This window comes from Papaver somniferum, chromosome 4, assembly GCF_003573695.1.
Source record: "Papaver somniferum cultivar HN1 chromosome 4, ASM357369v1, whole genome shotgun sequence".
Lineage (NCBI taxonomy): Eukaryota > Viridiplantae > Streptophyta > Magnoliopsida > Ranunculales > Papaveraceae > Papaver > Papaver somniferum.
Window position 1 is genome coordinate 38,122,112 of NC_039361.1, and position 22,095 is coordinate 38,144,206.

General features: G+C 36.3%; 3 protein-coding genes across 3 annotated transcripts; all 3 read right to left on the minus strand.

Annotated features, from left to right (window-relative positions):
- Positions 1–14,578: 14,578 nt before the first annotated feature.
- On the minus strand, positions 14,579–16,319 carry LOC113275170 (vestitone reductase-like). Its single transcript, XM_026524613.1, has 4 exons — positions 16,114–16,319; positions 15,337–15,879; positions 14,997–15,189; positions 14,579–14,909 (listed from the first exon to the last, which is right to left on the minus strand). The coding sequence occupies exons 1-3, from the start codon at positions 16,256–16,258 to the stop codon at positions 15,119–15,121; spliced, it is 759 nt and encodes a 252-aa protein (XP_026380398.1). The 5' UTR covers positions 16,259–16,319; the 3' UTR covers positions 14,579–14,909; positions 14,997–15,118.
- Positions 16,320–16,630: 311 nt separating this feature from the next.
- LOC113273749 (protein BRI1-5 ENHANCED 1-like) lies at positions 16,631–18,132 on the minus strand. The gene is made up of 4 exons (XM_026523371.1): positions 17,981–18,132; positions 17,326–17,850; positions 17,052–17,247; positions 16,631–16,944 (listed from the first exon to the last, which is right to left on the minus strand). Exons 1-4 carry the CDS (start codon positions 18,102–18,104, stop codon positions 16,863–16,865), a joined length of 927 nt encoding a protein of 308 aa, XP_026379156.1. The 5' UTR covers positions 18,105–18,132; the 3' UTR covers positions 16,631–16,862.
- Positions 18,133–19,106: 974 nt separating this feature from the next.
- Positions 19,107–20,978, minus strand: LOC113275171 (IRK-interacting protein-like). The gene has a single exon (XM_026524614.1). The coding sequence runs from the start codon at positions 20,722–20,724 to the stop codon at positions 19,225–19,227; it is 1,500 nt and encodes a 499-aa protein (XP_026380399.1). The 5' UTR covers positions 20,725–20,978; the 3' UTR covers positions 19,107–19,224.
- Between the last annotated feature and the right edge of the window lie 1,117 nt (positions 20,979–22,095).

Here is a 22,095-nt window from a genome sequence, read left to right on the forward strand (position 1 = left end):
AGGATTTGGTCATTTTGCAAATGAGTGCCCAAATCGTAGAAAATACACTGGGAACAAAGGTCTTGCTGCGACACTTGACGATACGTCTGACAATTATGATTCTGATGAAGACAAGAAATCAAGTGTTGCTCTTCTGTATGAAAATATTGATTTTGATAATTGTATCAATACATACATCAATCTTGATGATCTTTTAGAAGAGAGCCCAATCAAGATGGAAGAATCAATTGACCGTCTTTTGGAAACCCTTTGCTTAATGTTTCAGTATCTAATTTGTGCCTAGCAGCTTGCGTTTCAAAGGCCCCTGAACCATCCTTTGCGTTGATATTATCCTATTATTCTCTCAAGGGACATGAATTTTCAAAGTGTTTCAAGTACAAACACAAGATGAGATATGTCAACAAACTTCAACGAAGAGCAGCTCGTCTAGCCAATAAGCTTAAACTCGCGGAGAAAACAGCCAAGGTACGTAAAATCTTGTCCTCTTCGAAAAGACTAGTTTCCAAAGAAAGATATAGACTATTAGAGAGGAAAACCTGGTCTAAACATGCGGAAAGGCATAGTTCCATTGATTCCGTACAAAAGGGTCATGGTGGACAAATCATTGTTCACCACAGCACAACCTGATTGTGTTGTTTTTGTGCATATTGTCTCATGTGCATGTTCAAAAGAGACAAGATCTTGCACACCTCAGGATTTAAATTTAAAAAATTAATATAATATATTTTTTTAGCTTTGAGTTGTTTGGCCTTGAAATTTCTTCATATCACTATTGATATTGGAAGGGACCGATTTGCCAAAAGAAGAGGGTTATTATCGACAATTCCGCTCTTTATAGGGTTGTGAGTTGGACGTGTACGAACCTGTTTAAAGGTTTCGAATCCCTACATTCCTTTTTCCTTCTCTGACATTATTTATATCTTAAGACTGCTTGTTGAAGTTGAATTGTGAACTCCTCTCACACAACCGTGCTTTATGGATACTCCAAGCATCATGTCTTCAGATGGAAAAGATATCAATATGATTTTTAAGCCATCAATCACCAAGGAAAAAGAAAAATCTCTGGTGTCTCCATCCTTGAAAATAAAAAGAAGGAATGTGAGGAAGCCAAGGGCAGTTCCTTCTAACTCTCATAAATTCTCTAATGTTCTTGATGAGTTGAAAGAGACAAGAAAGGATATTCGACAAATAAAGGCTTGTGTGTTAAGATCTTTGGAAATTCAGAAGGCCATGGTTCGACATCTTCAGCCAAGACGGTTTGTTGGTATTGACTCCTTCCTCCACGAAACCTATGTTCCAATGGCTGTTGACGACAAGGAGTTCGGGAACGATGCAGAATTTCTCAAAGATATCAATGTCTAAAAAGTCTTCTTATGAGAATTTATTTCTTATGTTGTAGGAATAATAACTAGAATTTGGAATAGCCATTATTGTGAGTACACATAGCTATGTCCAACGTTTTCATCTTCATGTTTTTAGGTTTATTTATTTAAATTCTAAAATTGTTTGGAAGATGATTTTTGCAATATTAATCCTTATGGTTTTATATATTGCAATATGTTATGGGATATGTGTGTTTGCATCCGTGAACTATTATTGTCCCATATGATGTCAAAAGTTATCTCTTTTATATGTCGATATGCATGTATTGATACAAGATCGATGAACTTTTGACAAACAAAAGTTAAGCCTATTATGTCAATTATTGATGGAAGATAGGTTAAAATCTTTTGTTTACAAGGATTATGTCTATTGTATGTCATTGTGCAAATAGTGATGGAAAATAAAATGAATCCTTGTATATGCCGCAGTATTGATCATTCCCTGATCCATATTTTATGTGTATACTGCAATGCTCCATAAGTTTTTCTTGTGTTGAGCATAAGAAGACTGAGTTAAACATTCTTTTATGGTGAACTTAGTCGTAGCTCTGTAATCTCTCTTATGTCGAGCATTTCCAACTAGATTAATCATAGATTCGTTTGTGGTTATTTTGGTTGTGTATTCCGATTAAATTAATCATGGGTTTTCTTGTGGTTAGTTTAATTGAGAATTTTGGATATAGAAGATCATTTATCTATGGTTTTTGGTGTCCAATAAAATCCTTCTTTTCTTGTAAAAGTAAGGTCGCTCTTGTTGTTCTCTTGGGAATGACATCAAATGGGGGAGAGTTCTTTTGAACTTGCGCTTAATTTCCATATCTTTGTGGGAAGTGCGGCTGTGGAATTATTTAGGGGTTATCTTGTATCTTTATAAACTCCTTGATGAATGCATTTAGCCTAGGCTTTATGATTGCATCTAAACAAGTTGATATGTACTTTTCTTTGGTCTTGAAGTGTCTCCGTGAAAATTCATTAGGATCCCGTTTTCGTACCTTTGCCAATTTTATTGACAAAAAGGGGGAGAATTAATGTGTAGTTCACACTACAAATACATATGATTTACGTGCTTTATGGGTCATTATGTAAGGGGGGTGGTTTTCATGTTGAGACGAAAGTATTGACTAAGGGGGAGTGATACATATCACCATAGTATCGTTGTCGAAGTTGTGATATGAGAACTTTGATGCTGTTTAATAATACTATGACATTGTATAACAATGATCGGGAGCTTCTGTTTTCTCATTTTTATGGCTACGGAACTTTAACAACTATGATGTTGAATTGAACATCTATGGAATCAAGAGAGTACTTGGAAAAGACGAAGTTTTCAAGTAACGTTGAAGCACCAAGGAGATCAAGCATGTGGACGAGAAGCTACAAATTTTTATTTATTTTGTCATCCATATGTATTGATAGTTTTCTCATTAAAATTGACAAAGGGGGAGATTGTTAGAGCATTGCTCGTTCGAACTTGCATGTGTTGCTACCTCAAGCATGTTTGTCAATATTAGCGATCAAAACTATAAATCTTGATTTCTAGTATAATTATGACTAAGTCTCGGTCTAGGATAGTTAGGAATAGTTGAGCTCAAGACTCCATGGCGATTATCTTGCAAAGACAAAGAACTACTCAAAGAACCGGTGGAACTTCATCCGACCAAAATGTATGTGGAGACTTGAACTCATCTTGTCACTCAAAAGTCTATCTACTATATTTCCTACTCTTGAGACTAAAGTCGTATAAGTATGATAGTTTTCATACATACATATTTGCTATTTCGAGCCGAGTTTGCTCGCCTATCTTTTTATCGAAATACGTGTTGGTAAGCTTTTGCTTTAACCATCTTCATCTTTACCCGTGACGAAAGTCATGATGACATTTCAATCTTGAAAATAGCTTTGATGACGATAGTCGATTTTTTATGTCTAACAACTCTTATAACATTATAGAAGAATGTTTTAATGATTGAAATGTAGAGTTGAGAATATGTAACCACCTATGGATGTAAGCATATAGTGTGTTCACACATTAGTGTATAAATCCATGTGCCGGAAACCAAGTGCTTGCATATGTGTGCATGCGGTATTGGTGAAGGAGAATGTTGGGTACGCGTACCCGTACGCGTACTGGCGGAAGTTTTTCACCCGAAAAAGTCTGCTGAGTTTGGAAACTAAAACCAACTCAAATCCGGTAGCTAAGATACGCATACCCGTACGCGTACCCAAGCTAGTTATTTCTCAAATCGGTAGTTCATGGACTTAAAACAATAAATTATAAGGAATGCAATCTTTGCAAACCGTGGGTATATTGTTCATGAATTGATTCAAATGAATCAAACTGATTTTGTTTCAATTGTGTCTATGTATAAAGACCTAAGCAATTGAACAACTCTTGAACTAGTTCTTATGAGTCATCTGAACTAGTTATGAGAAAGATGAATACAGTAATATGAAAGAACTCATATGGATAACCATTGGTCAACCATTTGTGAACCAACCAATGTACACGTTTAGGTACGGTTACTCAAACCTAAATGAATACATTTCATTTGTGTGTGACAAGCTAAGTTTCGATCTAACAGTTGAAAGATATTAGCTTGAATAAATCAGGTTTTTCATCTAACGGTGAATATCAAATGCTTTGTTACCAAGGTAACTTAGATTGCAAACCCTGATTTAAAAACTATATAAGGAGATGTCTAGAAACTGTGCAAAACTAATACCCACACCTCCTGTGTGATACTAGTTGGTTTGCTAGAGTCGATTCTCCTTTAATCGTAGGTTTCTTCTCGAGACCCTGTCGATTAACGACTTAAAGACTTTATTGGGATTATGAAGCCAGGCGAAACTACTTCTCTTGTAGTTGAGCGATCTGATCTTGCCATTTTCTATCGTACGAGTTCGGTTGAATAATTGACTTGAGATTATATCTCCGATAGGGAAAGATAAAAAGAAATTACAAACATCTTCGTCTCATCGTTTGTGATTCCGCAATATCTAGTTTCGTTACCATACGATTTAGATTATTGTGAGGTGATTGATAATACTAGGTTGTTCTTCGGGAATATAAGTCTGGTTTGTCAATTGTTTCTTGTTCACCTTGATTTTTATCAAAAGACAGAACAAAACTTTTAGGTTTATATGTGGGAGACATATTTATCTATCCTTGTAGACTTTTCTGTGTGATACAGATTTGTTTACTAAAGTCTTCGACTTTGGGTCGTAGAAACTCTTGGTTGTGGGTGAGATCAGCTAAGGGAATCAAGTGCGTAGTATCCTGCTGGGATCAGAGACGTAAGGAGCGCAACTGTACCTTGAATCAGTGTGAGATTGATTAGGGTTCAACTACAGTCCAGACAGAAGTTAGTTTGTAGTAGGCTAGTGTCTGTAGTGGCTTAATACAGTGTGGTGTTCAATCTGGACTAGGTCCCGGGTTTTTTTTTTTGCATTTTTGGTTTCCTCGTTAACAAAATTTCTGGTGTGTGTTATTCCTATTACACATTATATTTTGTTATATAATTGAAATATCACAGGTTGTGCGTTGTATCGATCAATTGTGAAATCTAACCTTTAGTTGTTGATTGGTAATTGATTGATCCTTGGATATTGGTCTTTGGTACCATCCAATTTTATCATCCTTGTATTTGATAAAGACTCGCGAATTCTTATTTGCTTGAGTAAAGATCAAATCAAGTGAGATAGATATTAACTCCGTGATATACTTTTTATTAAGATTGAGTCTGACTGTCTAGTTGATTCTCTTAAAAGTACATTAGAGTTAGTACATACAGATTGTTAATCGAAATATTGGGTGAGGTTGCTAGACCCCCGCATTTTCACAAACCCTTGTGTCTTTTGAACCAGTCACATGAGACAAGATACACAACCAATACATTTAAGTTGTGTTGGGGTAAACAATAATCTGTCCACCATAACCTTCTTGAATGGAATTCTTAAAACCCTGTTTCACAAACTGTTTAGACCATATTCTTTTCTCTAGTGGTCTAATTTTTTCTTTGGAAATTAACTTCATCGGGGAAGAGATGAGATTACATACCTCAGACGACTTCTGAATAAGTTTGAGCTTGTTTAATAATCGAATTGCTCTTCGTTGAAGTTTGTTGACATATCTTATCTTATGTTTGTACTTGAAACATTTGGAGAGTTCATGACCCTTGAGAATACAATAAGAACATGTCAATATGGAGGATGGTTCAAACGTCATAGCTGTGCAGGCTGCTAGACAAATGGTAGAACCTGAAAAATTAGAAACAGAATTTCCAGTAGACAAAGAGAAGTCCATTTTATCCTCCAAGGTGGTTGAAGTTTCTCCCGGAAGAATATCGATATTGATGTACGTATTGCTCCAATTATCAAAATCAATATTTTCACAGAGGAGTGCAACACTTGATTTTTCGTCTTCATTAGAATCATAATGATCAGACATTTCATCAAAAGTTGCAGCAAGACCTTTGTTTCCAGTGTATTTTCTACGATTCAGACACTCATTTGAAAAATGACCAAAACCTTTACACTTGAAGCATTGTGGCATATCCTCATCATCAGTATCGTCAGTATACCTGTTTTTAGGAGGAACACGATTATGAGGTTTAACTGATGACTTAGGTTTATCTCTAGTGAACCGTTTACTTTTCTTCAAAAGAAGATCTCTAAACTGTCTTGTGATCAAAGAGACTGACTTGTCAAGATCTTCATCTGATGAATCAGTCTCAGAAGGATCATCTTCAGAGATGCCAACACTTTTACTTTTATCAAGTAATTTAGTGTTCTTTTGTGCTTTGAAAGCAAGCAATATCCTTTCCAGATTTGGATACATGCTCATGATCAAAGATATTTAACTTCCCAATGAGAGTATTTCTGGAAAGCGAATCAAGGTTATTTCCTTCAACGATGGCATGTTTCTTATAATCGTATCTAGATGGCAATGATATGAGAATTTTTATCACAATGTCCTTTTCAGGAATTGTCTTACCCAATGCAAAAGATACATTAACAATTTCAGACACTTTGTGATTAAACTCATCAAATGAATCTTCATCTGCCATACGCAGGTTTTCCCAATAAGAATTTAGGTTTTGAAGCCTAGCTTCTTTTTCACAGGTATTCCCTTCAAATATGGTTTCTAACATATCCCACGCATCTTTAGACCGAGCGCACGTAGTCACATGGTGCTGAAGATCTGGGGTAATAGCATGGATGATAGCATTTAATCCGTCATAATTTTGCAAGAATCTCAACAACATTATAATCAGTGATATCCTTTGGAACAATTACATCGCCTACTGTAACAACCGGAGAAAAATAGCCATTAACAACATAAGTCCATGATTGAAAATCACTCGCTTCAAGAAAGGCACGCATAGCAATTTTCCACCATAAGTGATTCGATCCATCGAGGAATGGTGGTACGTTTATAGAGATAGCACTTCTGTCTATAGAGTCAGATCGCTACAAACACAGACTTATGAGGTCTTAAACGTGTTTGCCCGCTCTGATACCAATTGAAAAATCGGGGGTCTAACAACCACACCCGATATTTCGCTTAACAATCTGTATGGACTAACACCAATATACTTTCAAGAGAATCAACTAGACAATCAGACTCAATCTTAAGAAAAGTATATCAAAGAGTTATATCTTAATTTCTCAATTCAATCTGCAATCAAACAAATACTACCTCCGTCCCACTATTAGTTGACCTACTTTATAACTAAATTATTTATAAAATAGGTCAACTAATAGTAGGACGGAGGGATTAAGAATTTGCGAGCCCGATTAAATATAAGAAATAACTTAGACGGTATCAAAAACCAATATCCAAGTGTCAATCAATTTAATCAACAACCAAAGGTTGGATTCACAATTGATTGAACTTACGCACAACCTGTGATATTTCAATTATATAGAAAATATAATACGGAAAAGAAATAACACAGATGAAAAAGCGGGTGTCTAACAACCTCACCCAATATTTCTCTTAGCAATCTGTATGGACTAACTCTAATATACTTTTAAGAGAATCAACTAGACAGTCAGACTCAATCTTAATAAAAAGTATATCAAAGAGTTATATCTCAATTTATCGATTCAATCCTCACTCAAACAAATAGAAATTTGCGAGCCTGATTGAATACAAGAGAAGTCACTTGAACGGCACCAAAGACCAATGTTCAAGGATCAATCAATTTCAATCAACAACCAAAGGTTGGATTTACCAATTAATCGATACAACGCATAACCTGTGATATTACAATTATATAACAAAATATAATGCAGAAAAGAAATAACACAGACACCAGAAGTTTTGTTAACGAGAAAACCGCAAATGCAGAAAAACCCCGGTACCTAGTCCAGATTGAACACACACTATATTAAGCCGCTACAGACACTAGCCTACTACAAACTAACTTCGGTCTAGACTGTAATTGAACCCAAATCAATCTCACACCGATCCAAGGTACAATTGCGCTCCTTACATCTCTGATCCCAGCAGGATACTACGCACTTGATTCCCTTAGTTGATCTCACCCACAACTAAGAGTTTCTACGACCCAAAGTCGACTTTAATAAACAAATCTGTCTCACACAGAAAAGTCTACAGGAATAGATAAATCTATCTCTCACAGAAATACCTACGAGTTTTGTTCCGTCTTTTGATAAATCAAGGTGAACATGAACCAATTGATATACCAGACTTATATTCCCGAAGAACAACTTAGAAATATCAATCACCTTACAATAATCTTAATTGACTAGCGAAACAAGATATTGTGGAATCACAAACGATGAGACGAAGGTGTTTGTGACTACCTTTCTATCTTGCCTCCCGTAGATATTAATCTCAAGCCAATCTTACGATTGCACTCAATCACGATAGAAACAGCAAGATCAGATCATGCAACTACAGAGAAAATAGTTGGGTCTGGCTTCACAATCCCAATGAAGTCTTCAAGTCGTTAACCTACACGGTCTCGAGAGAAACCTTAGGTTAAAGGAGAATCGACTCTATCTTATACAACTAGTATCACATAGGAGGTGTGGGGATTAGGTTTCCCAGTTGGTAGAGTTCTCCTTTATATAGTCTCCAAATCAGGGTTTGCAATCTAAGTTACCTTGGTAACAAAGTATTCAATATTCACTGTTAGATGAAAACCTGATTAGATTCAAGCCAATATATTTCAACCGTTAGATCGAACTTAGCTTGTTATACAAAAATTAAATATAACTTCATTTAGGTTTGAGTAACCGTACCTAAACATGTACACCTAGTTGGTTCAACAATAGTTAACCAATGGTTAGCCATATAAGCACTTTCGTATCAACCTTATTCATCTTCACCATAACTAGTTCAAATGACTCAAAAGAACTAGTTAGAGGGTTGTTCAATTTCTTAGATCTCATAGAAGTATACAAGATACAATTGAAGCAAAAACGATTTTGATTTACTCGAATCGATTCATGAACATTATAGCCATGGTTTGTGTAGATGGGGCAAAACGAGTTATTGGTTTTTACGGAATTGAGGGGACGACCGTGCGGAGGAAACTCCTTGAACCGAGCGAACTGTTAAACTCACACAGATGCACTGAAAAAAGGGAGTGCTTTGAATTCAAGAGATCAATCTGTAGGACTTTGGCCTAAACCAAGACAATGGTCGTTCCAGAGTCAATTCGGTCACAAGAGAGGATGGGTCGATCTGTAGGAGGGAAGATGAGAAATGTGTGAGATCAATGGTGATCGAAGATTGTAGGTGTGTTGTGTATTCTGTGTAAAGAAATAAAATAAGCTCTGATTGATTGAATTTGCTCTGTTGAGAGTAAATGCTCAGACGTTGAGTTGTTAATCTCGTGTTGTCTGTTTGACGAAAGATTGTCATATTTTCAATCATGATTCAAAGACTTATTTATATTGCTAGAATTGTAAACACCTTGATCCCATGAAGTGTGACAGTTGCTGGGGTCAAAGAGTGGGGAAGTGGAAATCGTGTTAAGAACCAGTTTCTCATCGTGCGGAGACTTGGTTGATTTTCTACCCACTACTTTGCTAACTCCTTCAACTGATTGCATGAATTTCTCACATTCTCATCGTGTGTATGAACACACGTGATGTAGACCGCCAGACCAAAACCCTAGTTAATATCCCCCCATGTAACACAATTGATGTCTCGTGATTGTGGAGTCTGCAAGGCAGACGTATATTCAGTTAGGCAGTTGCTGACTTAATGAGACGATGAGTCCTTGTATTGCTGAGTCGAACGTGATTTGTAAATGTTCTGAAACTCACGAATTGAACGTGTTTGTTGAGACAAAGGTATGATTCTCAAGTAAATTTTGATAGTTAAGGTGAGCAAATATTGCTCATTCGATGGATTGTTGAATATTGATAGTTGAACCAATATTCTTTAGTCTGAGCAAATATTGCTCATTTGAGCAAATGTTGCTCGTTTGATGAATTATTGGTAGCAGGACCAAATATTAATTTAAAATACTGGCAACTGAACCGAGTATAATTGATAAAGAATGTTGATCATGGGATCAACATAAAATTATTAGCGTTTGAATCTGGAATTATGAATCTTGGACTCGAAACCCTAATTCTGATCAATTGATGATTTATTGAAAATCAACCACGGAGTGAAGGAGGGACCGGCTACATGGGATGACGGATCGACCATGTAGCGCCCAGATGCTCGAGCGAACAAAATACCAAAGTCTCTTGAAGACCAGTTGGTGAAAAGATGATTAAATGCTGGTTTAATCATTTATTCAAACAATGTTCGTCTGAAACTTAGGTGATAAAACCTAATAAATTATGAAGAGATGAAGAACCGACCAAGGGGTCATGAAACCAGCCCTGGTTAGTCACGGGATCGACTGACGATCGTTTTATGAAAATTCCAAAATTGTTTGGAAGAGTTTGAACCTAATGTGAACAAATTAGGTCAGATGATGAAAGTACGTGGGACCGGCCTCTTGCAAGTCAAAGAGCCTACCTTGGTCGGTCAAGGTAATATGCTCACGTCGTCAAAGTGTCTGTGTCTCAGTCCTGAGAATTTTGATATTTTCTGATGTGCGTTTGAGCAACATTTTGAGAAAATATGAAGAAATCAAGGATTTTGATGAAACTGAGAAAAATTCATAAGCTGAAGGAAATAATAATAATAATAATAATAAATTAAGGAATCATGAAGTATGGGACCGGCTATGGCCAAGGCATGGCCGGCCGGCCAATGAGCCCGGTCCCATGGCACTTTTCCTAATTTTATATTATTTTCATGATTTTAGGGAAATATCATGAAATCAAGGAGTTTGTTGAAATAAAGGAGTTTTCCTTAAAGTGAAGGAGTTTTCATGAGATGAGGGAAACAAATAAAAATAATAATAATAAAATAAGGGCGTGTGGGACTGGCCGACTATGGCATGGCCAGCTAGGGCCCGGTCCCCTGAGTTTTCCCTAATTTTATGTAATTTTATGTATTAGTTCCATGATTTGAAGGAAATATCATGAAATCAAGGAATTTCATGGGATGAAGGAAACAATAATAAAATAATAAGGAATGCAAGGTGCGGGATCGGCCACAACTAGGGCATGACCGGCCGACTAGTAGGCTTGGTCCCACACACCTTTCCTAATTATTTATTATTTCCTTGATGTGAAGGAAACACCATAAAACTGAGAAGTTTCCTTGGAACGAAGGAATTTTGTTCAAATGAGGGAATTTTCATGAGATAAAGGAAAATAATAAAAATATGATAAAATATAAAATTGGGCGTGGGACTGGGACTGGGACTGGCCACGGCACGATCGGCCGACCGGTGGGCCCATTCCCCCAATGCATTGATTAATATTTTATTATTTATTATTTTCTTCCTATTTTGCATAGGTTCATCGTTCCTTCGTGTTTTGGAATGCTCGTTCGTGCATTCAGGTGCTCGTTAGTGCATTATTGCTGAGTACACTTGCACCATTTTAGTCGAGGCTTATTCAATAGTGGCTTAGATACCCGTGTGTTGAATATTTATTACTAACCCATGGAATTCTGCTGGGAAGAACCATGAATTGAAGTAACGAAATATTATGAAATACGTAGAATATTTTCCAGGGATTCAGTTAATGAATCTAATGCTTTAGGAATAATTAATTGATGGATTTATACTAGTATGATCGTCTAGGAGCATTAATTATGAGTGATATGAGCTTGTTGAAGCGTCATATTTCTTTTATATAGTCAAGGAAAACATTGTTACATCCTGGAGACATTATTGCTCTATACTAGCAGACAAGTTGTCTAGGAGCCGTCCAACCTTTCGATTATATATAGAAGTAATTACTGAAATTGCTCAGTATTCGTGAGATATGTTGTTGCCTCAGCTGAGAGACTACACATCTACATATACACTCCGAGAAACAGTATTCTCAGTCAGAGATTCTTGTGGCATGAGCTTTCACGCTTCAATGAGAGACATGAGTCTCAATACTCATATGATTGCTGGATCAGGAGCATTATAATCATGGTTTTATGATTTTATCCCTTGTCGAAAATCCACCATCTATAGTTTGCAAAGATTGCATTCCTTAATTTATAAATGTCTTAGTTCACGAATAAACCGTTTTTAGAAACTAACCCACTTAAGTACGCATACCGGTACGCATACTTAAGTATCCGGATTGAGCTTGTTTTCAATTCACAAACTCCAGAAGAAATTCACGGGATGTGAACTTCCGGCAGTACGCGTACAGGTACGCGGACTTAGCTCTGGACATCCTAAACCAGTAAAGTACGCATACTTTGGTTCAAGGATTTTGGACTTACACAAGTATGAGTTCACATACAATGTTTATATCCATTCATGGTTATATATTCTAAACTCTCGTTTCAATCATTGAAACATTCTTAGAGGATGTTATATAGTTGTTATTCACAAACTATTTTTCATCAAAGCGATTTTCAAGTCATTGAAATGATCAACATGACTTTCTTCACGAGTAAAGATGAACTTGTCGAAAGCGAAAGCTTACCAATACATATTTCGAGAAATAGATAAGCGAGATAAACTCGGCTCGAAATAGCAAATGTGTATAATCAAAGTCTATATAGCAATACGACTTTTGTCTCAAGATAGGAGATAGAATAGATAGACTTTTGAGTGATAGATAAGTTCAAGTCTCCACATACCTTTTTGTCGATGAAGATCCACCAGTTCCTTGAGTAGTTCTTCGTCTTTGCATGATGAACTCCGTGTAGTCTAGAGCTCAACTACACTTACTATCCTAGTCCGAGACATAGCTATAAGTAGACTAGAAATCAAGACTTATATATAGTTTTGGCAACTAAACTTGACAAACAAGATTGAGATAGCAACGCTTGCGAGTTCGACCGAGCAGTGTCTAACAATCTCCCCCTTTGTCAATTTTAGTGACAAATATTTCAATACATATGGAATACAAAATAAATAAACTCTGTAACTTCTCATCCACATGCTTGATCTTCTTGGTTCTTCAACATTACTCAAAATCTTCGTCACTTCCAAGTACTCCAATTATTACAAAGATATTCAATACAACATCATCGTTGTTGAAGATCCGTAGCCATAACAATGAGAAAACAAAAGCTCTCAATCATTGTTACATAATGTCATAGTATTATTACACAACATCAAAGTTCAATTGTATCACAACTTTGACAACAATATTATGGTGATATGTATTACTCCCCCTTAGTAAATACTTCATGTCACATGAAAATCACTCCCCCTTACATAATGATCCAAAAACCATATGTATTTGTAGTGTGAGCTACACATTAATTCTCCCCATTTTTGTCAATAAAATTGGTAAAGGTACGAAAACTAGTGGGATCCTACTGAAATTTCCATGGAGACACTTCATGACCAAAAGAAAGTACATGTCAACTTTTTTTGATGCAATCATATAGTCGAAACTAAATACATTCATCAAGGAGTTTATAAAGATACAAGATAACCCCTATAATATTCCACAGTCGCACTCCCCACAAAGATTTGTCAACTAAGCACAAGTTCAATTAAGAATTCTCCCCCATAAAATGTCATTCCCGAAAGAACAATAAGAGCGACCTTACTTTCAAAAGAATAGAAGGTGTTCTTTGGACATTAACAAATCACATAATGATATGAACTTGTATCCAAAAATCTCAATTAAATTAACCACAAGAGAACCTATGATTAATTTGATCGGAAATGCTCACATAAGAGAACTTACGGAGCCGCACAGTATTTACATAAAAATATGGATCAGGGAAGATCAATACTGTGGAATAAACAAAGATTCATTCTGTTCTTTATCACTATTTGCACAATGACATATAATAGACTTAATCTTTGTAGACAAAATCTCATCATATCTTCCATCAATATTTACATAATGACATAACAGGCTTAACTTTTGTTTGTCAAAAGTTCATTCAATCTTTTATCAATACTTGCATATCGACATATGAAAGACTTAACTTTTGACCACGAATGGGATAATCATAGTTCACAGATGCAAACACACATATCCCATAACAAATTGCAATATATGAAATCATAAAGATTAATATTGCAAAATCATCTTCTAAACAAACTTTAGAATTTAAATAAATAAATCTAAAAACATTGAAGATGAAAACGTTGGACATATCTATGTGTAATCACAATAATGGTTATTCCAAACCATTATGACTCATGAGTATGACAGGATGGTTCTAGCCAGCGCTATGAGTCAGAATGTTAATTTCGAATTGTTGTGTAAAAATTTACGCAGATTTTTTTAGAGAAATTGGGTCATTTGTCCAAATATTTTTAAAACATGGTTTAAATGGACGAGTAAAAATTAGTATGGGTGAAATGGACACCAAAAAAATAGCAAAGATGAATCTGGATTCATCCTGGTTTAAACTGAAAAATAATAAGGATGAAACTGGATGCATCCTGATGTAAATTAAAAATAAAAAAAAGTATTTGAAAATGGGTAAGATGAAACTGTTTACATCCTGACTATTTTTACATTCTCGTCCGTTTAAACAGTATCAAATTTTATATGTCTTTTTCACCCAGGAATTGTCATTATTGGGTTAATTAATCAATTTTGTGATTTTTTTACTCCATGCGAAAAGACGCAGAGAAACTAAACTAACTTCACTTGCATAAGATAGATTATAAGCAACACAACTGCTACAAAGCTTCAATGTCAAGAAGAGATACACCCCCTGTTGTAAAATCAAGTTCACAAAAAAAAAACCATTTATTCATTTCACAAAACAGTAATACAAGCTAGATAGCTTATGCACACAGGGCATATTGCGCTACTCCGACATCTCGCCAGAACCATACTACTAGTAGATTCTAAAGGAAACCCTTCTCTTTTCAGCTTCGAATTGCATCACCAAACATCTCCTCCAAATTATATTTGAACTGAAATCCCATACTCAACAGCTTATCTGAGGACAGATGAACTGGCTTTTCTTCCTCAATTTCCTTTAGTAAACTGATAATTCAGTAATAAAAAACAATAAGATTAAGTACCCAAAGTAGAATAAAAAAGAAGATGGTGAAAAATAAGAAGAAAACTCACTCAGTTGGTAATTGAAATTCCGGATACTTCTCGGCTATAAATTTAGCCACATCATGTATTGTAAAATCAACTGAAGAACAAATATGTCTTCCTTTTGCACTTTGGCATTCAAAAAGAAATATCTATGCTGAAGCAACATCATCTATATGTACTGCATTTGTAGGTTTAAGACGGATCATCTTCGTCCTGTCACCTGGTCATATAAACAAAACACGAAGTATAAATTTGTGCACATGATAATTGGACAACTCTGACTGCACAAGTTCGGAGGTTTACAGAAAAATCATACCAAAAACGAAAACATGCACGTTATGTAGGAATGTAAGTGCGTAATACGTACCCAAAATTACAGAAAGGGCCAGAGAAACACTCTCAGGAAGGTTGGGAATGATAAATGGACCAACAATCATAGAAGGAAGTATAGTAACAAGATCCAATCCATGTTCTTCAGAAAATTTCATGGCAGCTCTTTCTGTCAGAGTCTTTGAAACCACATATGCTAGACCAGCAGGAATGACATTTTCGGGTTTGCCAATGAAATGGTCAACTTCGGACCACATTGTCTCGTCAATTTCTTTTACAACTTTGAGATTACTTACCATCATTGATGCAGCTGAAGAAGATGTGTACACAACTTTTTTCACTGTTTTAGACTTCAAGCATGACTTGAGAATTCCAAGAATTCCTTCCACAGATGTCTTGAGTAATTTTTCTTGAGTGTAGGCTTGTTCAAGACCAATTCCTTGAGCAACGAGAAAGACACCGATACACCCGTCAATTGCAGCGTCAAAACTTTCGGGGGTTTCAAGATCTGCTTCAAAAATTTGGAGCTTCTCTGCAGCCTCAGGAAGGGCTTTCAGGTGGCTTACATCTTCCTTAAATTCTGTCAAGACAGAAAAGGATGGAAATGAAATTAGGGACTATCACTTTTTTTGTACATCAGCACTTGGTGCAGCAGCGGCAGTAATACCAATTCTTTTATTCAATTAAAATGAAATTTCACCAGAAATTAGCTACTTAAATTACTACCTTAAAGGAAGGTCTAATCATTTTTAACTTTCAGTATAACTGGAAATGAAACAATGAAAACAATGAATTAGAGATGTTGATTACATACTGGGGTCAGACCGAATGGTGGTCCGAACGGAGCATCCACGTTGAAGCAATCTCATGATGAGCCAAGATGCCAAGTATCCAGCACCACCTGTTACACATACTATCTTCCCATTTCCTTCCTGATCATTTCTGTGCTCTCCTTCCATCTCTATGAATCTCTGGTATCTCTTGTCTGGGTTGTGCTTTTTTTCATTTGTTTTGAGGATTTATAAACACAAGAAGTATGCTCTTTGAAATTTCAAAGAAGTTTCATGTTGACCAACAAATAAGATTTAATGTGGGCCACAGACTCACGATTAGACTTCAAAATAGCAAATTCATTGCAAGTTTTTCAAAGTTGGCGGCTGATAAATCATCTAATCCATATTATGGTTGAATTGACCCTTTGAATTAGATTCTGGACACAAGTTTCTGAATAAAAAGTAAAAAAAAATGTGACAATGTTGCAAAATAGAGGGCATTTAGCTAGAGTGAGGTTTACATCCCGGACCCTTTTGAACATCATTACCATTTTTCTATATAATTTCGTGTTTGAGTGTATCGATCAGATTAAAAAAATCCGAAGACACTGAATATACGAAGTTCTGCTCATACAAATATGACTGATGATAGCAAGTGATGAATGAAAATTCTAACAAAATAAGATGAGCTTGTTTATGCCTCTTGATGTTTATTTATACACGTAGATAAAGATGTTCTTAAAGGAATCCCTTGTCTTTGCAGCACTGGATTGCATCAGTGTACATTTCCTCAAAATTGTACTTGAAACTGAATCCACAGCTTGTCCGACGCCAAATGAACTGGCTTTTCTTCTTCTGTCTCTGCCAATAATCTAACAGCAATTTTGCACATCAACAACAACAAAAAAATCAGAGATGAAGAGTTGCAACAAATGCAGGAGCATTTAGAAATTGAGATGACTTCTTTGTACAAACTTACTCAGTTGGTAACTGAAGCTCTGGATATTTCGTGGACATAAATTTAGCAATGTCATGGATAGTAATATCAGCTGAAGAGCAAATATATCTCCCTTTTGCATTTGGGCATTCAAAAAGAAATATATGCGCTGATGCTGCGTCGTCTATGTGTACCGCATTATTGATAGTGCTCAATAGGTTGCAGTGTTCTTTATTGCCTGGACAGAAAACCCTTCGACTGTGAGGGAAATTCAATGTGAGACGAAAGATTAAAGAGTGTGTTTTAATGTGCTTACCCAAAACCAAAGCTTGAGAGATCTTCAAACTATAGGGAAGAGAGGAAGTGAGAAAGCGTCCGACAATCATTGAAGGAAGTACACTAACAAGATCTAAACCATATTGTTCTGCAAATTGAAACATTGCCCTTTCTGTCAGTGTCTTCGATAGCGGATACCATTTACGGCTCTCTCGTAAGGTTTCAACTTCGGACCACATGTTCTCGTTAATCTCTTCAACATCTTTCTTGTTGCTAATGAAGAGAGCCGCAACTGCAAAAGAAGTGTAAATAACTTTTTTCACCGTTTTGGATTTCAAGCATGCCTTTAAAACTCCTATGCTTCCCAACACAGAGGTATTGATCATTTTGTCTTGCGGCTCCTCATTTTTTCTTGTAAAATCAATCGTAGGATGAGCAACATGGAATACACCAATGCATCCATCAATGACATCGTCAAAACTTTCTGGTCTTTCGAGATCTGCAATGAAGACTTGCAGCTTATCCCCTGATGCTTCTGGCAGGGACTTCAGGTGGCTAACTTGTCCTTCAAAAGCAAATAAAACACAAGTTGTCCTATAAAATTGAAGCCTATCCTCAGACCAGTTATCACACTCACACACCATTAAGACAAAGGAAATGAGGATGAGAAGAGGCTGAGAGAGTCATATATGTACCGGTGTCAGACCGGACGGTGGTCCTAACAGTGTATCCATGTTCAAGGAGGCTCTTGATGAGCCATGCCGCAAAGTATCCTGCTCCTCCTGTAACACATACTATTCCTTTGTTCTCCTTTTCCATTGATACCTCTTATCTTATCTCTTGTCTATCTTAAGTTTGATTTCAGTTCTTAATTTCATCTCTCCAATTAAACAAAAACTCAAATAATTTTAGATAGGCATCTCTCATTGAAATGCACTTTACCCTCGTATTCCACCTTTGTTAATTATTCTCCCCACTCACTTTTTAATAAAGACAGTTTAGCTTATGATAACAGGCATTAACTGAAATGGAATCCCATAATTGATTTCAGCTTTGCCACTAAATTATTTTGAAAATTACTACATAGATTAATCATGAGTTACTCAAATTTTGAGACGACTTTATCCAAATTTTGCAAGATGCAGGAGGAGGTCAATGTTGACAAACATCGGCATTCGTCAACTTATAGTACAATACTTTTGCTGTCAATCCAAGAAAGAAGATCCGTATTAAGATCTGGCTCGCAAAATAAGAGTTGCATATTTCACAAGATAGTGATACAAGCTTAGTACAGCAGAGGGTGTGCCGTTGCTGCTACTTCGACACTAGGCCGGTACTGGAAACACAACTTTTTCTTTAGAGTAAAAGATCCGAATTCTATTGAAGCCAATTTTGGGAGAACTGCGTTTGCAAGTAATCATTTCAACCCCTAGACAATTGAAATTTCGTTGACTCTATTTTCTGCTTTGTGAAACAATTCAAGGAACTAGCCAACACTGATGATAGGTCTAGTCACCTAGATCACTAGTTGCTAGTAACAATATTGTATGTACTAACTATCAGTGTCGTCCATTCCAAGTGGGTGCCAATATTGGACCCTCTCTTGCTAAAATCAGGCAAGCCATAGGCTTGTGTCAGATTCAAAGCCGACCTAGTTTGGACCAGCCACAACCTAAACAACTTAAATGATTTTGAATGGCCCGTAGGAGGTTCTACAGATGACCACCTGAATTCATATGCATCCTAATTTACAGATCATAAAGAAAGATGAACCTCAAGAGATTTCGGGACACAAGCTCATAATTCTTTAGAAATGGCTCGTAAACGGAAAAAAAAAATAATACTAACAAGCGAAAGCCGAAATATTATTACAAGCAAACCCAAAGTAGACCAAAAAAGCAAGAAGATTAAAAACTCTGATTCCTATAGATTCCAGTTTCTAGTATGTTGATTCTTGAGTGTTGCTATACCTGCAAATAACCTTGCATTTAACCACATTATTATAAACATAGAAACCGGGTGCAACCATAATACGAACCATATCTGGAACTAATTTTCGAGCTTTATCGCCACCCATATCCTCCATATAAAGCCCATCGAATTTAACATCTTTATCCACTCTAAAAATTGGCAAACTTGGATGCACGGAACAAGCCAATAAGTGTACCAACCAAACACTTTTCGCCGCACCGAAAAACGCTTGCAATAACGGTTCCGGCCACGCTCTATTCCAACCCAACATCGCCACGATCTCACTCATTTTACGATCACAAAACCGGCTAAAATCTTCACTAAAATGTCTTGTCCCTTTAGTCAAAACCTCATCCCAGCACAACCCTTGTAAAGCCGTAAACGATGCGTAATTCCCTTCACATTTTTCAATCGGGTTCAGAATCGGATCCGAACCGTTTTTCTGAAAACTAGTTCCTTCAAAATCTTCATAAAAAGCTCTGTTTAAAAGGGCTTCTAAATAAAATAACAGACTTCTGGGGTTCTTAGTAAAAGAAATATTTACATCGTAAGGCTGTAAAAGTAAAGAAATCCTTTCGTAGATTTTAACCCCCATTTGCCTGAGTTGAAGAGTTAAAGATCGGCTTAAAACTCGTACTGATGATCTAGATTCTGCAACTGAGTTAACAAACGATTCAATAACCTTATCATGATGATCACCTCTTTTCATTATCGTGCGGTTCAGAAAAGTTGAATTCGTTGCTGCCGCTGCTGCTGCTGTTGCTGTAGCTGTTGCAGTAGTACTGTTACATACGTCGAGCCCTGTTTTCAATTCATTACAATAGATCTCAAGCTTATTAAGCTTCTTCTCTAACTCATTCATGGAGTATTTTAATCTAGAAGCTTCTAGAATAGCTTCATCTCTTTTCTTAGTAGCTTGAATAAGTTTATGAGAAAGTTCCGCAACTGCAATCTTCCATTCTTCTTCTTTGATTGTTGTTGTTGATGATGTTTCAGATTTAGGACTTTTCTTGGTCAAATTTGAAATAATTGATTTGAAAATACCTCCATTAGGACTAGGATTTGCTGATGACGATGAAGATTTGTTGTTCATATCATATGGAATTACAGAGATTTTATCTCTAGATGTTGGACGACACTTGTTACATGAAACAGTACGATCATCCGGGTCAATATCTGGGTGTGGATTGTTCTTTTTTCTAGTTGAGTTTTTCTGGTGAAGTGGTGTTGCTGTATGTTGAAATGCTGGTGCCGGTGATGGTGATGACATATTATTTTTTGGTCTTGGTGGTTTCGGTTTATCTTGTTTCGTTTGAGTTTCAGGTTTCGAATCTTTCGATTTCATTTCTTCTTGATGTTTCGTTTGAGTTTGATTTTCTTCGTCTTCTTCAACAACTTCAGGGAAACAGAGAGGAGTTTGTGGAGGAGGTGGTGGTGGTGAAACAGAATTTGAAGATGAAGAAGGCATGGTGGTTGTGGTGGTTGTGCTGAAGAAATGAAGGAGTTAATGTGAATGAAAGAGAAGGAGAATGGTAGATGAAACTGAAAGAACAGAGTTAGCACCACTGAATATGTAAATGGGGAATTTGGGTATTTGATTTTTTGAATTTGGGGTTCAGTTTTTAATTTCATGGGCTGTTTTTCGTCGTGTTGTAATTATGATCTCACCATCCCTGGGGAGTTGATTCTTCCTTTTTCTTCTTAAATTCTGAGTTTGTTTTCTTTCTTTTTGTGATTTTGTTTCTTATTTAACTGAAAACTTTTTCCATGTACCGGTTCCAACTTTTCTTGGTTCCCGTTTTGGATAATATTGATTTGGATAGTTCAAACTTTCAAATCATCAACTAACTCAATTAGCTAACAAGTAACGAAAACATAGTTGATAGTTTATGTTGTTAATACTCGGTTTCTAGTTCTGGTTAGAAATTTTCAAAGTTCAGCATTGTCTAGTTTTGGACACTTTCATATCGGTTTTTCAATCGATACGGCTTTCTATCTTCGAAACTAATCAAGAGATGATAATGGAAAATATATGTTGGGTAGAGCAAAATTGTCGTAACGAAGCCTCTTCGGTTAGGTCACCGGATGATCTATATAATACTCTTGTAAGGTACATTTGAGTTGGCCGATCGAGATATATAAGTCCAAGAACACCGAGTTGGCCGATCGAGATGGCGCATATATTCAAGAAGACCGTCTACCAGTTATCTACACTATAATCTCCTTCTAGAAAACAAAACCAATTGATAATTTATCTTTGAGCAACATATATGCACGCACAAGACTAAATTTATTAGTTGGTCCAACCCAATGTGGTAAATGACTAATTACACCCTTAGTACCAAATTGTATAGTAACTCCAAAGAGTAAGACGCATACATTTTTGTGTTGGTTATCGATATAGACCTCACATGCATACATCACTTGTGCATATGACTTAGCTATCAAAAACTCTGGCCTGCCTCTTCCTTCCTGCAAAGTCAGCTTGGAGTGTTGCATGTTTTCTGTATCAATATAAGGCACTCAAATATAAAGACAAAATCTCATACCCGACCAGGAAAGTCCGTGAAAGACACTCATCTCTGAATCACACCATTTTTACTGTACACTTCCGCAGTAGTTTCCAATTTTCCACTATGTTAACCTTATTACTAATTAGGTTTGAAAACAAATAAGAATTAGTTAGCAAGGGTTAATGAACTAGATGATTGATGGTCTCAATCACCAACTTCCCGGTTCACATTCGAAATTGATTACTAGTTCAAATAGTTCGTGACTCGGTACGAACAGGTAGGATCTATCTCTCATTAAATTGGGCTTCTCTATCAGTGGGGCCCAA